Source organism: Lagopus muta, chromosome 2 (genome assembly GCF_023343835.1).
Source record: "Lagopus muta isolate bLagMut1 chromosome 2, bLagMut1 primary, whole genome shotgun sequence".
NCBI classification, from domain to species: Eukaryota; Metazoa; Chordata; class Aves; order Galliformes; family Phasianidae; genus Lagopus; species Lagopus muta.
The window spans coordinates 35,337,290-35,351,411 of record NC_064434.1 but is presented as its reverse complement, the minus strand read 5'-3'; the positions used below and the strand labels follow the sequence as shown (position 1 = coordinate 35,351,411).

The following is a 14,122-nucleotide window of genomic DNA, read 5'->3' as shown; positions in this document are numbered from 1 at the left end:
CCATGGCAGTCAGTAGGTTGAGTGTCTAGGCAGTTGTCCAATACACTGAGGCACGTGTCTATACAAAAGCATCCCCCACTTCAGGCAAACATCACAACAAATATGTCCCCTACCAGATGTCATCCAGTGGTCCCCCATATGGTACAACAAGTTCTTGTTTAATCCCTGTATTGAACAGCAGACAATGGTTCTCAGGCTGCTCGCACCAGCCTGGCACAACCAGAGCGCTCAGAAAGCTCCACAGCTGGAGCAGGAGGAGCAAGCAACTCATTGAAAAACACCACATTTTACTTTGCCTCCCATGCAACTTTGCATCTCCAAATTAGAGGCTGCATCTCCAAATTCAAAAATACAGAGACAGATTTTGTATTCTTTTAATCCTACTTCAAAGTGAAGGCCTATTCTCATTTGCAGAAGTACTGATGGAACAACAGAGGTTGTATCTACTTACATCATCCTGAATATCCAGGTCACAACCTGCTTTCAACAAGATCTGGACAACATGGAGATGACCCTTGTGGGCAGCAAGATGCAGGGGGGTCCGGCCATGCTGTGAATGAGAAGAAAATAACAACAAATCAAGGTGAGTTTCTATGCATAAAAGTTGACCAGAATTGTACCCTATTTTTCTCTCTCTTCTGTGTCTCTCTCTACTCAAAGCAAGCCTGCAATAGCAACTGTTGACAGACATCAGTGTAGGAAAGGCTGAAGACTCCTTCTCTGTGTTCTGCAACATTATAGTTTATCCTGACCACAGAATCACAGAATGGCCAGGGTTGGAAGGGACTTCAAGGATCATGAATCTCCAACCCCCTGCCACACGCAGGGCCACCAACCTCCACATTTAATACCAGACCAGGCTGCCCAGGGCCCCATCCAATCTGGCCTTAAAACACCTCCAGGGATGGGGCATCCACAACCTCTCTGGGCAGCCTGTTCCAGCACCTCACCACTCCCTCTGTAAAGAACTTCCCCTGACATCCAACCTAAATCTCCCCTCCCTCAACTTAAAACCATTTCCCCTTGTCCTGATGATAATCTACAAAAGGGATATTCTACTCAAGTAAGGACATGCTCATGTAAGGACATTTCCTTACAATCTCAGATCCAGCTTTATGTCCATGCACAAAGGCACTTCATGATTCTTTTAGTTCTGTCCCCCTGGAGCACAGACTTTTCAACCACTTCTAACTCCACTCAGTACAACAAAGTAGCTGTAACAGGCAAATTCATAGATTGTAATGTGTGCCATTTTTGCAACAGAAACAAGAATTACTGGATTGTTATATACAACATGCTCCCCTCAAAAGAAACGACGAGTTGTAATCTCTCCAGGTGACAACATATAGGACAGCCAACCTCTTTTTGCCAAAGACCTGCTGAGTGTTTTTAGACAATTTCCAATGTCCGGCTATATAAAAATAGAATTTAAAACATTCACAAGAAAATCAATTTGTAGTGTAGTCAAGGACAATTCCCAAGTGAACAGAGGGACAGAAAAACTTTAATTAGAGAGATGGATTATATATAGCTTAAGAAGTAAATAAAAAAGACAAATTTGACAGTAAAATCAAATTAAAAAAAAAGTAAATCCCCAACAGAAGTCTTATTAAAATTCTAAGTGAAATGACAAGAGAAAAAGAATATTTACACATAACTGAGCTATGTTTGATCATCCTTTGGCAGAAATAAAAAGTGAAACATTTCAGGAAAAGAGGAATAGGCTTCTCCTAGAAGATGCAGAAGAATGTATGTTGAAAGAGGTTCAAAGAGTGAAGAGATCATACTAGAGTGTGTTGTACAACAAAAGAGATCTAGAACAAGTGATTCCCTAGAATTCTAACCATATAAATCTCTAAAAGAAGATTCGGAAGGGGACAGTTGAGAACTAACTCCTACCCTAGGAAATGTATATGCATGTGTGCTTGTGTGTGCATCTCTTCAGTACACCTCAAAGCATCACCTCACAAACTGTTAAGTAGGAATAATTCTGAAATTTTTCACTGCACATTTCAGTGGAATTTAGAAAACAGGGTTCCTATCACTGCTAAGATCACCGATGACTTTCACAAAGAATGCCAATTTTCTACATTAGGCATTTTATGAGATGAAGAAGCATTATATTACCTTTCATCTGTACATCTATTTCTTTATCACTGCTTCTGCCATTGTCTATTTTTGAATCCAAGAACTCACACTGCAAGAGAAGATAAACTGTCTATTTATTGTATCAGCTATAGAAGAAGCAAACACCTCAAGAACTGAGTAGTGGCCTTAAATGAACATAAGACAGCCATTAACTCTCTGAGATTTTACAGAAATTCCTGAGTGTGAAAGCTACTCCAGGTAAACAAAAAAACATGCTCAGGACAGCACTGCTTGCACACAGAAATTCCCATCCCTGCCTATCTCGTAATGTCTTCAAAACTTAGTCTCTTCACAACAAAGTAGCACTGAAACCCATAATAATGCTGGAGACAAAATGTCTGTGTCAGCAGCTAATAGTTGTGTGCTGCTTTGAAAATGTTAAATGTTGATTAATTACACCATGATTGATCTGAAGGGCCAGATCTAAGGGAAAAGCCCACACCCACTGTGGAACTTAAGTCTCTCAAAGCAACTATTTTCTCCTGTCCCCTTTCAGAAGCAGGAGGCAACGACTCATTCCAGCATGGGAAGCTTTCCTTCCAGCATCTCCCAGGGCGTGGGAAGGGCTTGCTTCCTGCTGTCCCCACCAGCTCCTCTATGTGGACTGAGTGGCAACAGCCTGCTACTTGTTGCTTCTTGCTGGCATCCTCACTTCAATCCTTGTGGGCCCCTTCCAACTCAGGATATTCTATAGTTCTAGACATAGGTTCATCAGCAATGCCCCTCCAGCAAAGGGCTGGCCCAGCCATGCGGAGCACATCTTCTGCCCCAGCCTGGAGAACAGCCAAGGCAAAGTCAGTTTCAGGTAACTCAGTGGCATAAAAGTCTCTAGGCAACGTGAAAAAAGGAAAAAGAATGAGAAGCTGGGTTGACAAAGCATTCCCAGCTATGAACAATACATTTGGATGACAGAAATATGCTCGAGCATGTTCAGGTTTATGGGTTCTGAATTTCTGCATTACTTAATTGCGATAAATAAATCACTTAGCCAGGATGTCTTACTTCCCAGTAGGTTACTAATGTATTGTGAAAACAGCTTATTATTAACTGCACATGGAGCAGAAAAAATCCCAAATAAACCCAAGCTGAAGCCAGCTCATGTGCTGTGAAATGAGAGCAGCATCAACCACATGAATTTATTCCAACAGAGAATTTTCTGTTAAGATAACCATCTCTAAACACTGAAAAAAAAGCAGAGGTGCAGCCAAAGGTATTTTGTTAAAAATAAACTATGAAAGGAGAGTATGAGTTTATTTTTAATACAAACAACATATTTTCCTCAGCTAACATACTTCTGTAGACAAGCACCCCATAATGTGTGTGGAGGAAAAGGGAAAGTCTCCAAGGGGCACACATCCAAGCCACATGGTTTTCAAGAAAAAGGCTGCAAAACACAGCAGCAGACGTAGATCTCACAAGCCACACCACCTTCACCTGCCCATTTGATGCTTTAAGGCACCCAAAAATAAAGTGGTTGCAAACACTTTCCCTTGGCAGTACGAAATTCCCATTTCACCAAGAGGGACTAACCCACATCTCCACAGCTGGGTTGTTTCCTCTGTCTCAGCTTCAGGAGACCAGCACTGCAACAGGAGGTGTGCTCAATGGGAGACACCACAGCTGGGTCAGGGAGAGCAGTGATTTCTATGGTGATAGGAAAGAGGTGAGGGGTTAGATGGGCAGGTAGCAGGCAGAACTGCCAGCCTTGGAAAGCAGGGTTAGTAGAGTTACCAACTGCATTCTAATAAACTTCAACCAGCAAAACCAAGCATCACCATTTCTTCAGTGATGCATGGAGAAGAAGCTCACACATAGCAGCTTTGGCCATTCCTGTTATGGAGCAGAGAGGTTGCATTGTTGTGCTATCCACTGTCATCCTCCAATTCAAAAACTTCAGCCAGGTCTCCAAAGCTCTTCTAGAAAAATGAGTTGTTGAAAACAAAAGTCTACAGAATGATTAAATACACTTCAGCTTTTTATTCCACAGGGTTTGTGTGTTTCTACAGAGGTATCCCCTTCAGTTGGAGTCTGGAATGAGAACCCTTATGAGACCACGCTTGCTGCATATGTGCAATCCCCTAACATTTCCCAGTGTCTATAAAGGGAGACTGGGGAAATGAGGAACCCAACCAGGATGTGGAAAGGAGGATCAATTCCAGCACATTACATTGATTAGAAGTTCAAAGTTTTGGAACAACACTGGCCATCACATCATTAATCACAACACTGCAAGAAAGGACAATGCCAGAATTTTTCTCCCCAGTTACATCAAAGCAAGGAGAGATGGCACAGGAGGATGGTGCTCTTCCAGTGCAGGCAATGCAAACACTGGAAAGATGCACTCACCCACCCCACACATACATATACATACACACTGTATGTGTGTACATATGTACCATCAATCCTTCACTGGTAGGAAGGAGATTGCTCATGGGCTAATAAGACTATTCTTTTTAAACTATGCTGTCAGGTGTTTTTTTTTCACAACCATGTATCCTGTCTAAAATATCTATGAGGAAGAAAGAAGAGGACAGAGAAATTTCTCTACGTTTTCTTCATAAAGACATTTCACACTCCCCACTGAAGCACTAAAGAGAGGCCTTATATGAGTATGCATAAGGGTCCTAGCAAGAGAGGAAAAATATATAAACAAGAACACCTCTTAGCTACTCATCACAGAAAGAAAACTCTACAGCCAGAGGCTGCTTAACATGTAAATTGCAGACTTAACAGCTCATGGGCCTTTGTAAATATCAACTGTAATGTTTGGAGGTTATTACAGGCAACTACAGAAATACAAATGAGAGACTTCTGAAACTCAGATTAATGAGCCAATAAAGTGGTCATTCATCTAAAAAATATGCAGTTTGGACATTTATTCAAATGAAAATAATTACTTCAGCAGGCCACAAATCACACAAATCCTCCCATGTCACTGAATTATTGACCAAATAAATGGGATATCTTGCACTAATGCTGTCACTTCCAACAACCATGACACAGAGCTACAGCTCCAGGGTGTATCAGACTGCAGTCAAGCACAGCAAATATCCACAGTAAACATCCACATGAATTTCAGCAGTTAAATTTTCTGTTTATATTCAGCCCGTGTTCTAACTTCCAAATACTGACAGGCAACTGTCAATATGAACAGTCTAAAAGCAGAATTTTCCTGGAGTAGCAGCTCCAGGTGTGTGCTCTGCAACCAAATCCATACAGGTGGGTCTAACACCAGGAGCTGCAGGCTCTTTCCTTGTGCTTATGTATTTGTAGATACTTTTATGCAAGTACATTCAGTTCTCACCATGCTGTGCTGCACAAGCACTGCAGTTTATTCATCCACTCTACATTTTATACCAAAACATGCCTATCCACATTTTATTAGAAAGCTTGAAAACAAACACAAACTCCTGTCATACTGTTCACGCGGATGATTTGTTATGCTGTTCCCCATGAATAACCTGCTCACTCAAGTCAGCACACAGCTTCTCGCTGGCCTCAACAGGCATTATTAAGTAAGTCTCTAAATGTCTGCTACTTCCCTTTCATTTATTTTTATTTATTGTTTAGAACAGATGCTTAAGTCAATAAGCAGTATTTCAAGCTGAAGTAGCACAAATATGTGAAAGCACTGAACAGATTTCTTTGTTTCCATTTCAACATAGGGAAAAAAAATTGTTTTCAAGAACTCTGCACGCTCTCAAGTTGAAATCTTGATGACAAGTCTACAAGTACCCTAGCACTATCAAACACTGCCATATGGGAGGTCTGTAACACAACTAGTTCAAAAATCAAATCAAACAAGCAAACAGATAAACAAACAGAATTGCTGAATTAAAACAGAAGCACTAGTTTCCACATTTTTTTTTAAATGCTCATCTCTCCAGAATTTGATTTTATAGCCATGTTCTTAACACTGTGCTCTGCAGAAAAGCTATATTCTGCTTTCCTTTGAAAAAAAATATTCATAATCCCAATGGTAATATGCTAACTACATTGAAACTGCCTGTGCTACAATACTGATTCCTCTGGCAATCTTCTTCATGTTTAACAGAGAGTGGCACATTCCTCCCTGTGTGCTAGCTAACACACAGCTCTTTGGGCCATATTAATTCTGAGTGCTGAATGCTGGTAACACACTGCAGCACCCCAGTGAATCCCAACACCAAGTATCACATTGTTTGGGTAAGCCATGACAAAGCTTCAGAGCTGAATTTCATCTCCAGGCATGATGCAAGCCCATAGCAAGGGCTGAAGTTCCCAGTGTGCTGAGGGAGATGGGTTTCAGCCAGGCCTTAAGATACACCAAAAGTTCAAGCACAGGAGGTGAAATCAATCACATGTTATCCCCTCCTTTCGGCACCATCCCAAAGACAAGATAAGAGAACAGGTCTTACCTGACACATCACTATTTCCATTTCTCCTCTGCCAGTTCTGGTGGTTCTCAGCCCTCTCCTGAATCCATCTCACCTCACAATGTCAGAATTAAAAGTAACTTGGGGAAAGGAAAACAGCAAGGCAGGGCAGCTCAGCAAAAGCTGCAGTGCTTAAACTTTCAAGAAGCAGCTGTCAGCAGCTTTACTGAAATAAAGCCTCTATTACAAAGGAACTGAAAGATGGGACAAGTTTTGCAAATTGGAAGAAAAGACTTAATGATACCAGGCTCAATTCTTAATCTTTCAGATTTGGCAGTATATTCACCAGAATACCTTATAAACAAACTTGTTTGTTGGAATCAGCTGGTCTGTATTACCAGTTGTTTCTTTTTTGTTGTTTGTTTTGGTTTGATTCTGTTAGTAGTTGTTCTTTTTTTCTTTTTCAAACAGCTGTAAATTTCAAGCCTGTGAAAAACGTCAGACAGAAAGGCACAAAAATGGAAATGATCTCTTTGTCCAACTAGGCAGAGCAGTGACAGCACTGTGGCTGACAAGATGCCCAAAGAAGAGCTGTGAAGCATCAGGCGCTGTGAATAAGACTTTCCCTCACCACCACCTTGCACGGCTTCGTGGCAGAGGACCCAGCTCCAGGACAACATGCATGTGCACCTGCAGTGCAGTACCACCATCACCCCTTCCCCATCATCAGAAGCCAGCAGCGCTGTCACCATCAGCTCTTTTTCCTTTTTTCATCCATGTTTTAAAATGTATCAAATCTGGAAAGAGCCCATGTGCCCTTAGCTGTTGCTGGTGGCAGGAAGGAGGTGGAAGCACACTCTTTCACACCGGCTGCACAGGAATGGAAGGCTTAGCTGGACAGGTGAGTTGCTATTAATACTGTCACAAAGAAACAAATGCATTCAGGAGAAAATGCTGAAGTGAACACTTGGGCAAATCAATTCTACACTGAATTCTGATTCCTTCATATTCTTCTTCTAGAATCATCCAGCTAGAGGTGATAAAAATGAAACACTATTTTGCAGCTGAATTACTGTTCACTGAAGCAGCAATTAACTGTATCATATGATCTTCCATACTAAAGTAAAAATAGAACTGGACGAGCTTGCCACCTATCCAGCACTTACTAGTCCTTGGTTTGTTATGGAAAATATGCTTCATTATCCTTAAGCCATGGTCAATTAATCTGGTTTCAATAAAGAACTCCTCAGAATAAAGGTCCAGTCTCTTCGAGCTGTGGCTCTGCATGGTGTTTTTCCACTGGAATCAGTCTGTGCTTACAAATGCATACCAGAAACTCATTTCAAGCCTAACACGATGAGGGAACTGTTCCTCTGTGTCCAAAAGAGCTTTGCCTCGGCATATCTTTTTTCAATAAAACTCTGATACAATTCAGGAGGAATTTTGGCTGAGAAGTACAAAAGTCATTTTTTTCTTTGGAACAAATCTCTAGAATCTAAAATTAATTTGACAGAACAAACTGAAGATTATGAATAAAAATAGAAGGTATACAACTAGAAGAGAACTACAGCGTGTGAATAAATTTACTTTTTTTTTTAGTCTGCATTTTGCAATGAGTTTTATTGCGGCTAGGGGAGAAGGCTCTGCACTTCAGTTCATCTGAGAGATTAATCAGTAATTCCCTACTCTGTCATTTGATTCCCAACCTAAAATTAACAACCCCATTTTAAAAGTCTTTATTATTTTGGGCCTTTTCTGCTTATTGAAAGACCACAGAAGAGCCCACCTTCTCTGATGGCTGAAAAAATCCCTGTAAATTTTTCAGTTTACACATAGATGAGGCTCATTCAATCCTGTGACAACAACGTCCTTGACTTTAAATGCCTCTTTCTCCTTACAGCCTCTGTGTCACTAGATTAGTGAGCCAAGCTCTTTCAGGGTATGTATGTTTATATAGCCTTTCATAGGCAAATATGCTCGCGCTATCCCTGTGCAGCTGGCTGGGTGAGAGCGAACTCCATGCTGTGTAGACCAGGAGCCTGAACTGATGGGTTTTGATGAGGACAGCAGTTTGGTCTCACCCCTTTTGATTTGCACTGAGCTCGCCTCTACCTGGCACACAACAGGAGAGGAACACGTGCTCTAGTGCCACCAAAACACTGCCAACACATAGCCTTGGTCACTCCAAGAGCCTCTGCAGTCCTCCATAGTCTTTCAGGTCTGACTTCATCTTCCCTGAACAGAGGTTGCTGCGGATCTATCCTGCTGACATGCCAGGCTGCATCCAGAATGGCAAGAGCGACAGCTTTTGTCACAACCCATCCAGAGCTCAATGGGGATGACCCACAACCTCCAGGTCACAACAGCTACAACCCTGGAGAGTCAGGTCAGCCCCAGGGATGGTCTCAGAGTTCACCTGAGGGCCTGGGTCTCTCCATGACTTTCCAGTGAAGCCACCAAAACTGTGTACCTGCACAGTTTTGCCAACAATTAAGTTTTGATCTGATTTTCCATTCAAAGGTTGAACAACAAAGCAAGTAATGGAAGCAGGAAGCCACCTGTATATTGTATAGGAAAGAAATCTCTTTTACATTTGGTAAATCTGTATTCATCAAATTAACTTGATTTTGTTTTTGAACAGATTTACACAATATGCCTTTTCTGTTACTGTAATAAACAGAAAGCATTGATGAGTGCAAAGAAGACAACCTCAACTAGGAGAAAGTATCAATTTTGCATTAGAATTATGGATTATGGCAACTAATTTCATGAAGCAGCAAAATCAGTTGCATGACTATTCTGGCAACTGTCACAAAAGACACCTCATCTCATGTTTCAAAGAGTGCAGAATTCCAACGACATCGATACACAAATTTGTATGAAGAATGGCATCCTTTCAATGCTTCATTTTCAAGTAGGTCTCTCAGTAACCTCTAAACTCAATAAACTAAAAAAAAAAAAAAAAAAAAAAAAAAAAAAAACCCAAACCATCGCAGAACAATCAAACAAAACCATTACCATTCAAATATATTAATTTTTTTTTCTATTACTGACGACCTCCTATAACTGTTGTTCAACTACAGCTGTGTGGACAATAGAAGCAAACAGGCATCCTTATGGGACCATTCATGTTTACTACATCTTTGCAAAACACCACTCAGCTTTAGCATGCAAAATTCACTAAAAATAATTACCCTCAGTTCACTCCAGCTTTCAAAATAAATGCTACCTACAACTCAGTCACCACAAAGCAATTGCAAATAACTGTTACTGACAGATAAAAACAGGAAAAAAAAAATCTTATCTCATGCACTCACATTTGCTTTCTCTCTGTGGATATTAGTTCCCATGTATATATTGTGTTCAAAACCAATATGGAAACAGAAATCAGGCTAGACACGACAGAAAACAACAATCTGTCAAAACAGGATGTCCCAGATTTTATGTTAGAGCTCTGAAGATCTTGCTTACCTAATTTGCATTAGGGCTTTTTGCCTTCTCTGCAACAGATGCATTCTAGCTCATCTTTTATTTGCTATTATTTCTAACACTGAGAGATGTAGCCAAATATCCATTCGGATTCTCTTAAAATCTAAGCAGAAATCCTTTGATGCTGACTTTATCTCTAAGGTCTAGGGACCACGGTTTGCAAAGCCCAAGTTTGCAGCTGGATGGTGACTACACAGCATGACAAGGGTGAAGATACCAGATACAAGTGAGACTGCCGCACCAATAGACTCTGACAGCAAAGGAATGCTTTCTGCATGCCTTTATCTTACCACAACAGGTGGCTTTCCCCCTTCCTCTCATCCCCCAACAGTGATGAATTGTTCCATTCATCATTTTGCATGTTGTACAAAAGTCAACACTCATTTTAAAAAATGCCACCGCACCTCCACCAGCACAGTACATTGTAAGGACTATAGCTGTACATACATCTAATGAAAAGTGTCCAACTACAAGACATGCACTATTTTTTAAATGTACATGAGCTAATACGTATAAACTTCAAGGAAATCTCAACACCGCTAGCTTCAATTACAGAATTTCAATTCAGAATTGCCAAGCTGCAAGGGCATTTTCACAGACAATGGTTTAGGAGTTATGTTAGTTCCCAGGGATTTTGTAAAGCGTTTTTCTCTTGTTACCTTGGTAACTGCTACCTTGGCACCCTTGTTGATAAGCTGCACCACATTATCCACTTGGCCTTTGTACGCAGCTATGAGAAGCCGTTCTGAAAGCACAGCGACCACATCCTGCTGGCTCATGAATTAGGAGAGAAAGGTTTGCAGGGCAAGCAGCTCACGGGTTTTTTCGGTCCAGAAACAAAAGCTTCAGAGCAGTCCAAGCAGCATGTGAGGAGGCGAGAAAGGACCCCGGCTCCCTGGAAGGCAGTGATGTTCCTATGCCATCTTCTGGACCTGTGGATCAGACAACAACACTGCTGTCAGCAACATTTCACAGACCGAGGCACTGCAGCAGCTCCTCCCCGAGCGCTCATCTCTTCATCAGTTTGGAGGGGGTCACAAACAAAACACCTCTGAGCCTCCTGGAAAGGATCATTGCACTTCTACTGCAAGGCAGAGGGAGTACACACAGACACACATTTTCAGTATATCCTAATTCCCCTCATTTAAATCCTTAAACTTTCTGAAAGCATAACTCTCTTTTGGCCTGACCTGTATTTGTGTGGTGGCCCCCTTTTGTTCTCTCTTTCTCCCTACATCTCCCACACTATACATCAGCCAAGGATGAGTTAACTCCCTTTGTCGCTATCAGCACCTCAGCCTGTTTTGACCAAGGGAGCAAGGGTAGGTTATAGTTATGGGATGCAGATACAAATACACAAATCTCTGCCCTGGGACTCAGAGCAGTCAGCAATTAAAGGCAGCTGACTGCTCTCTTGCTGGTATAAAACACTTCACAGCCTCCTGCAAACCATTCCAAGGACACCTTTGGCAAGGATCACAACCTGAAACTGGGAAACACCGATCCTCACTGTCATTGAGAAATTGCATCCCTAGAGAGGTGCTGACATCATGCCACACTGATCCTGGGGACAATTCAGATTTAGCATTCTTCATGCAAACCAGGGAAATGACTGTGAGCAAGTTCTTCTTTCCTGTCTCCAATGACCTGCCCAATACATTGAACCACCAGAGCTGATAAAAGACTTGTGACATGCTTCCAGCAAATCTATCTGCAGAACGCTTTGAGCTTAAGGATCCAAAACCTCCCAGTGCAGAAGGATTTCAGCTTTAAGTTTACTTTGGTAGTACTTTACACCCTGGTATTTAACTGTTTCAGTATAGCAAAAACACTGTCAAGATAGCCAGTGTGCATGCAGACAATTTATCTTCCTTTCTCTTGAAATACCCCTATACTGCTCATTACCAGCTACTACTACTATGGACTTCACATAGTTTAATAGGTTCAGAGACTAGCTGATCTTGGAGACTGACAGTGGAAAACAGCATCTTTCACATTTATGTTATCCTTTTGAATATACCTCAAAATGGCAATAATAAAAACTTATTAACTACATCACAGCTTGGCTGCCCCCCTAAATTGATCTGGTTGTGTCAGTCTGGCTGATAGCACAAAGCCCTCTTATCACAATCCCATCACTCAGAGTACTGATGTTCTTGCTCACAGTTTCAGCAGAGAGGGCACTGCCAGGACAGATTTCATTGCCATTCATGTACTAGGAAGACACTCCCAACAAGAAGGAAAAAGTGCATGGGTTGCTGCAGTACACCATGCTCCTGTCTTCCAGATACAGGGAGCAAGGCTTTTTAATTCTTACTCCAATGTTACATGTTCATAATCACCAGTACACCAGCAACAAAAAAGGACTTGCAACCCTGTTTAACAGAATGCTCAGTAGGGTACTGCAATCCTCTGTGTAACAAAGTGTCATCCTAAGACTCTGGATGGTTCAAGATCTAAGTTACTTCTTGATCAAAACCTCACCTCTATTAAAACCCTGTCTGCTAGCCTGTAGATGATACCGGCAGAAACTAATTTGCATTCCTATGGTAATTTGTATTAATGACTCTTAGAACACTTTATGAGCACTAGTTTTTATGATTTTATTGAACATCCTCTGAGGTGAGCGTTATGCTTACAGATACTACACCTACTTTAGACAAGGAGCTCTCTGAAGCACAGGAAAGTTACCAGTTTCTCCAAGGTTAACAGAATAATTACATCAAAGCCAACTCCAGATAACTGACACTTGGATTTGAAAGCATGAGGTTGTGGTGTCTCCAGGGAAAGAATCCAGGTTGGCTTTACTTTACCATCCCCACACTTGCTCATTGCTAACACGTCTGTAGCAATAAGGAAACAGCTTTGCATTTATTTAGAGAGAGGAACTAGGTAAAAACTTCCCAGGCCTCAAACGCAGCCCAGCAGGGGATAACAAGGAAACAGCACTGTACCCCAGGCAGCTGGACAGCTGCACCCTAAAGGTGGCCTATAATTAATAATTTGATATATGAAAAGTAACACAAGTTCAATCTCACCTGCCTTAAGTATTTGCTTTTCTGATGTTACTGAAGCAAGCTGAAGCCCCACAACCTGGCTGCCCTGCTTCCTCCCAGGTAGCATCCCCACTACCAGGTGTATGTTCCTGTCCCTCCAAGCCCACCAACTATGTTTTCTGTGGGCTTTCTGGGCAGTGAAGTTGTTTGCTCCTGTGCCAGCTCCTGTCTGTGCAACAGTGGTTTCCAAACGTACTGTACAGTCAACTGTTTGCCCACAGCCAACAGCAAGCCTGGCTGCCCCTACCTGGAGCCGTGCACAGCACACTGACAGCCAGCTCTGTGCACTGCAAAACATCTCTGATCAGAACCTGTTTGGTTTTCTTGCCTTTTAAATTAAAATAATATACATATCAGTAACATCATTGACATTGAGAGATTTTTTACTATTTGCTGCAGAAAGTCGAATGCAGACATTTTCCTGACACACAGACATTCCTGACCAAACTCCCAAAAAACTACAAGTGCTCATTATGACTTAGGTGAAGCACCAGAGACCTCAAATCCACACCAGTGCTCAGGTGACAAAGCACAGAGCTGCCAGGGAGCAGTCATGCTAACAGGTATGTATGTAGCTGCGAGAGGTGGAGGCTGGAAGCTGCACTCGTTTCATAGCTTGTCTCATTCCTTTCTGATGATAGCAGTAAGCTCTCTCTGGCGATCATTAGCCCCACAGCCCAGAGGTACTGCCTGTGGCAGCTCTACTCTGTGATGTGTTTTGCCTTCTTGCCTCCTCTGGATCACATACAAAAGCATACTAAGGAACTGATCCAGCTGCCAGTCTCATGTGGGTTTCTATCTCACTGTTTAAGCCTCCAGCAGCAGCGGGTCTCCCCTGCAGCAGGGTAGTCATGTAACAAGCCACGTTTCCAATGCCAGCTGCCTTACAGAATGGTTTTCACACAACAGGTCACATCCCCACCTCCAGCTGCTTTACATTTCCTCAACTGCACATGTTTTGGATGCTTCACAACTCAGAAAAGTGTGTCTGATCAGGACAGGAAGTGCTGACACTAGGAGGATAACTCCTCACTCCCCTTCTGATACCAAACCCCTCCCAGCCAGCTTTATCTC

At 42.0% G+C, this 14,122-nt stretch overlaps 1 protein-coding gene across 8 annotated transcripts in view; it reads right to left on the bottom strand.

The window, feature by feature from the left end:
- Nucleotides 1-14,122, bottom strand: part of ANKRD6 (ankyrin repeat domain 6) — a 112,081-nt gene that overhangs the window by 24,870 nt on the left and 73,089 nt on the right. For 5 of the 8 annotated variants that reach the window (XM_048937792.1, XM_048937795.1, XM_048937793.1 and 2 more), the window contains 2 exons: nucleotides 10,652-10,924; nucleotides 452-550 (listed from right to left, as the gene is read on the bottom strand). In XM_048937792.1, coding sequence (XP_048793749.1) covers nucleotides 452-550; nucleotides 10,652-10,771 — 219 coding nt within the window. In that variant the 5' untranslated portion in view covers nucleotides 10,772-10,924. Of the gene's footprint in view, nucleotides 1-451; nucleotides 551-10,651; nucleotides 10,925-14,122 lie in introns of those variants that run through there. The other 3 variants (XM_048937791.1, XM_048937798.1, XM_048937799.1) reach the window with 2 other exon arrangements.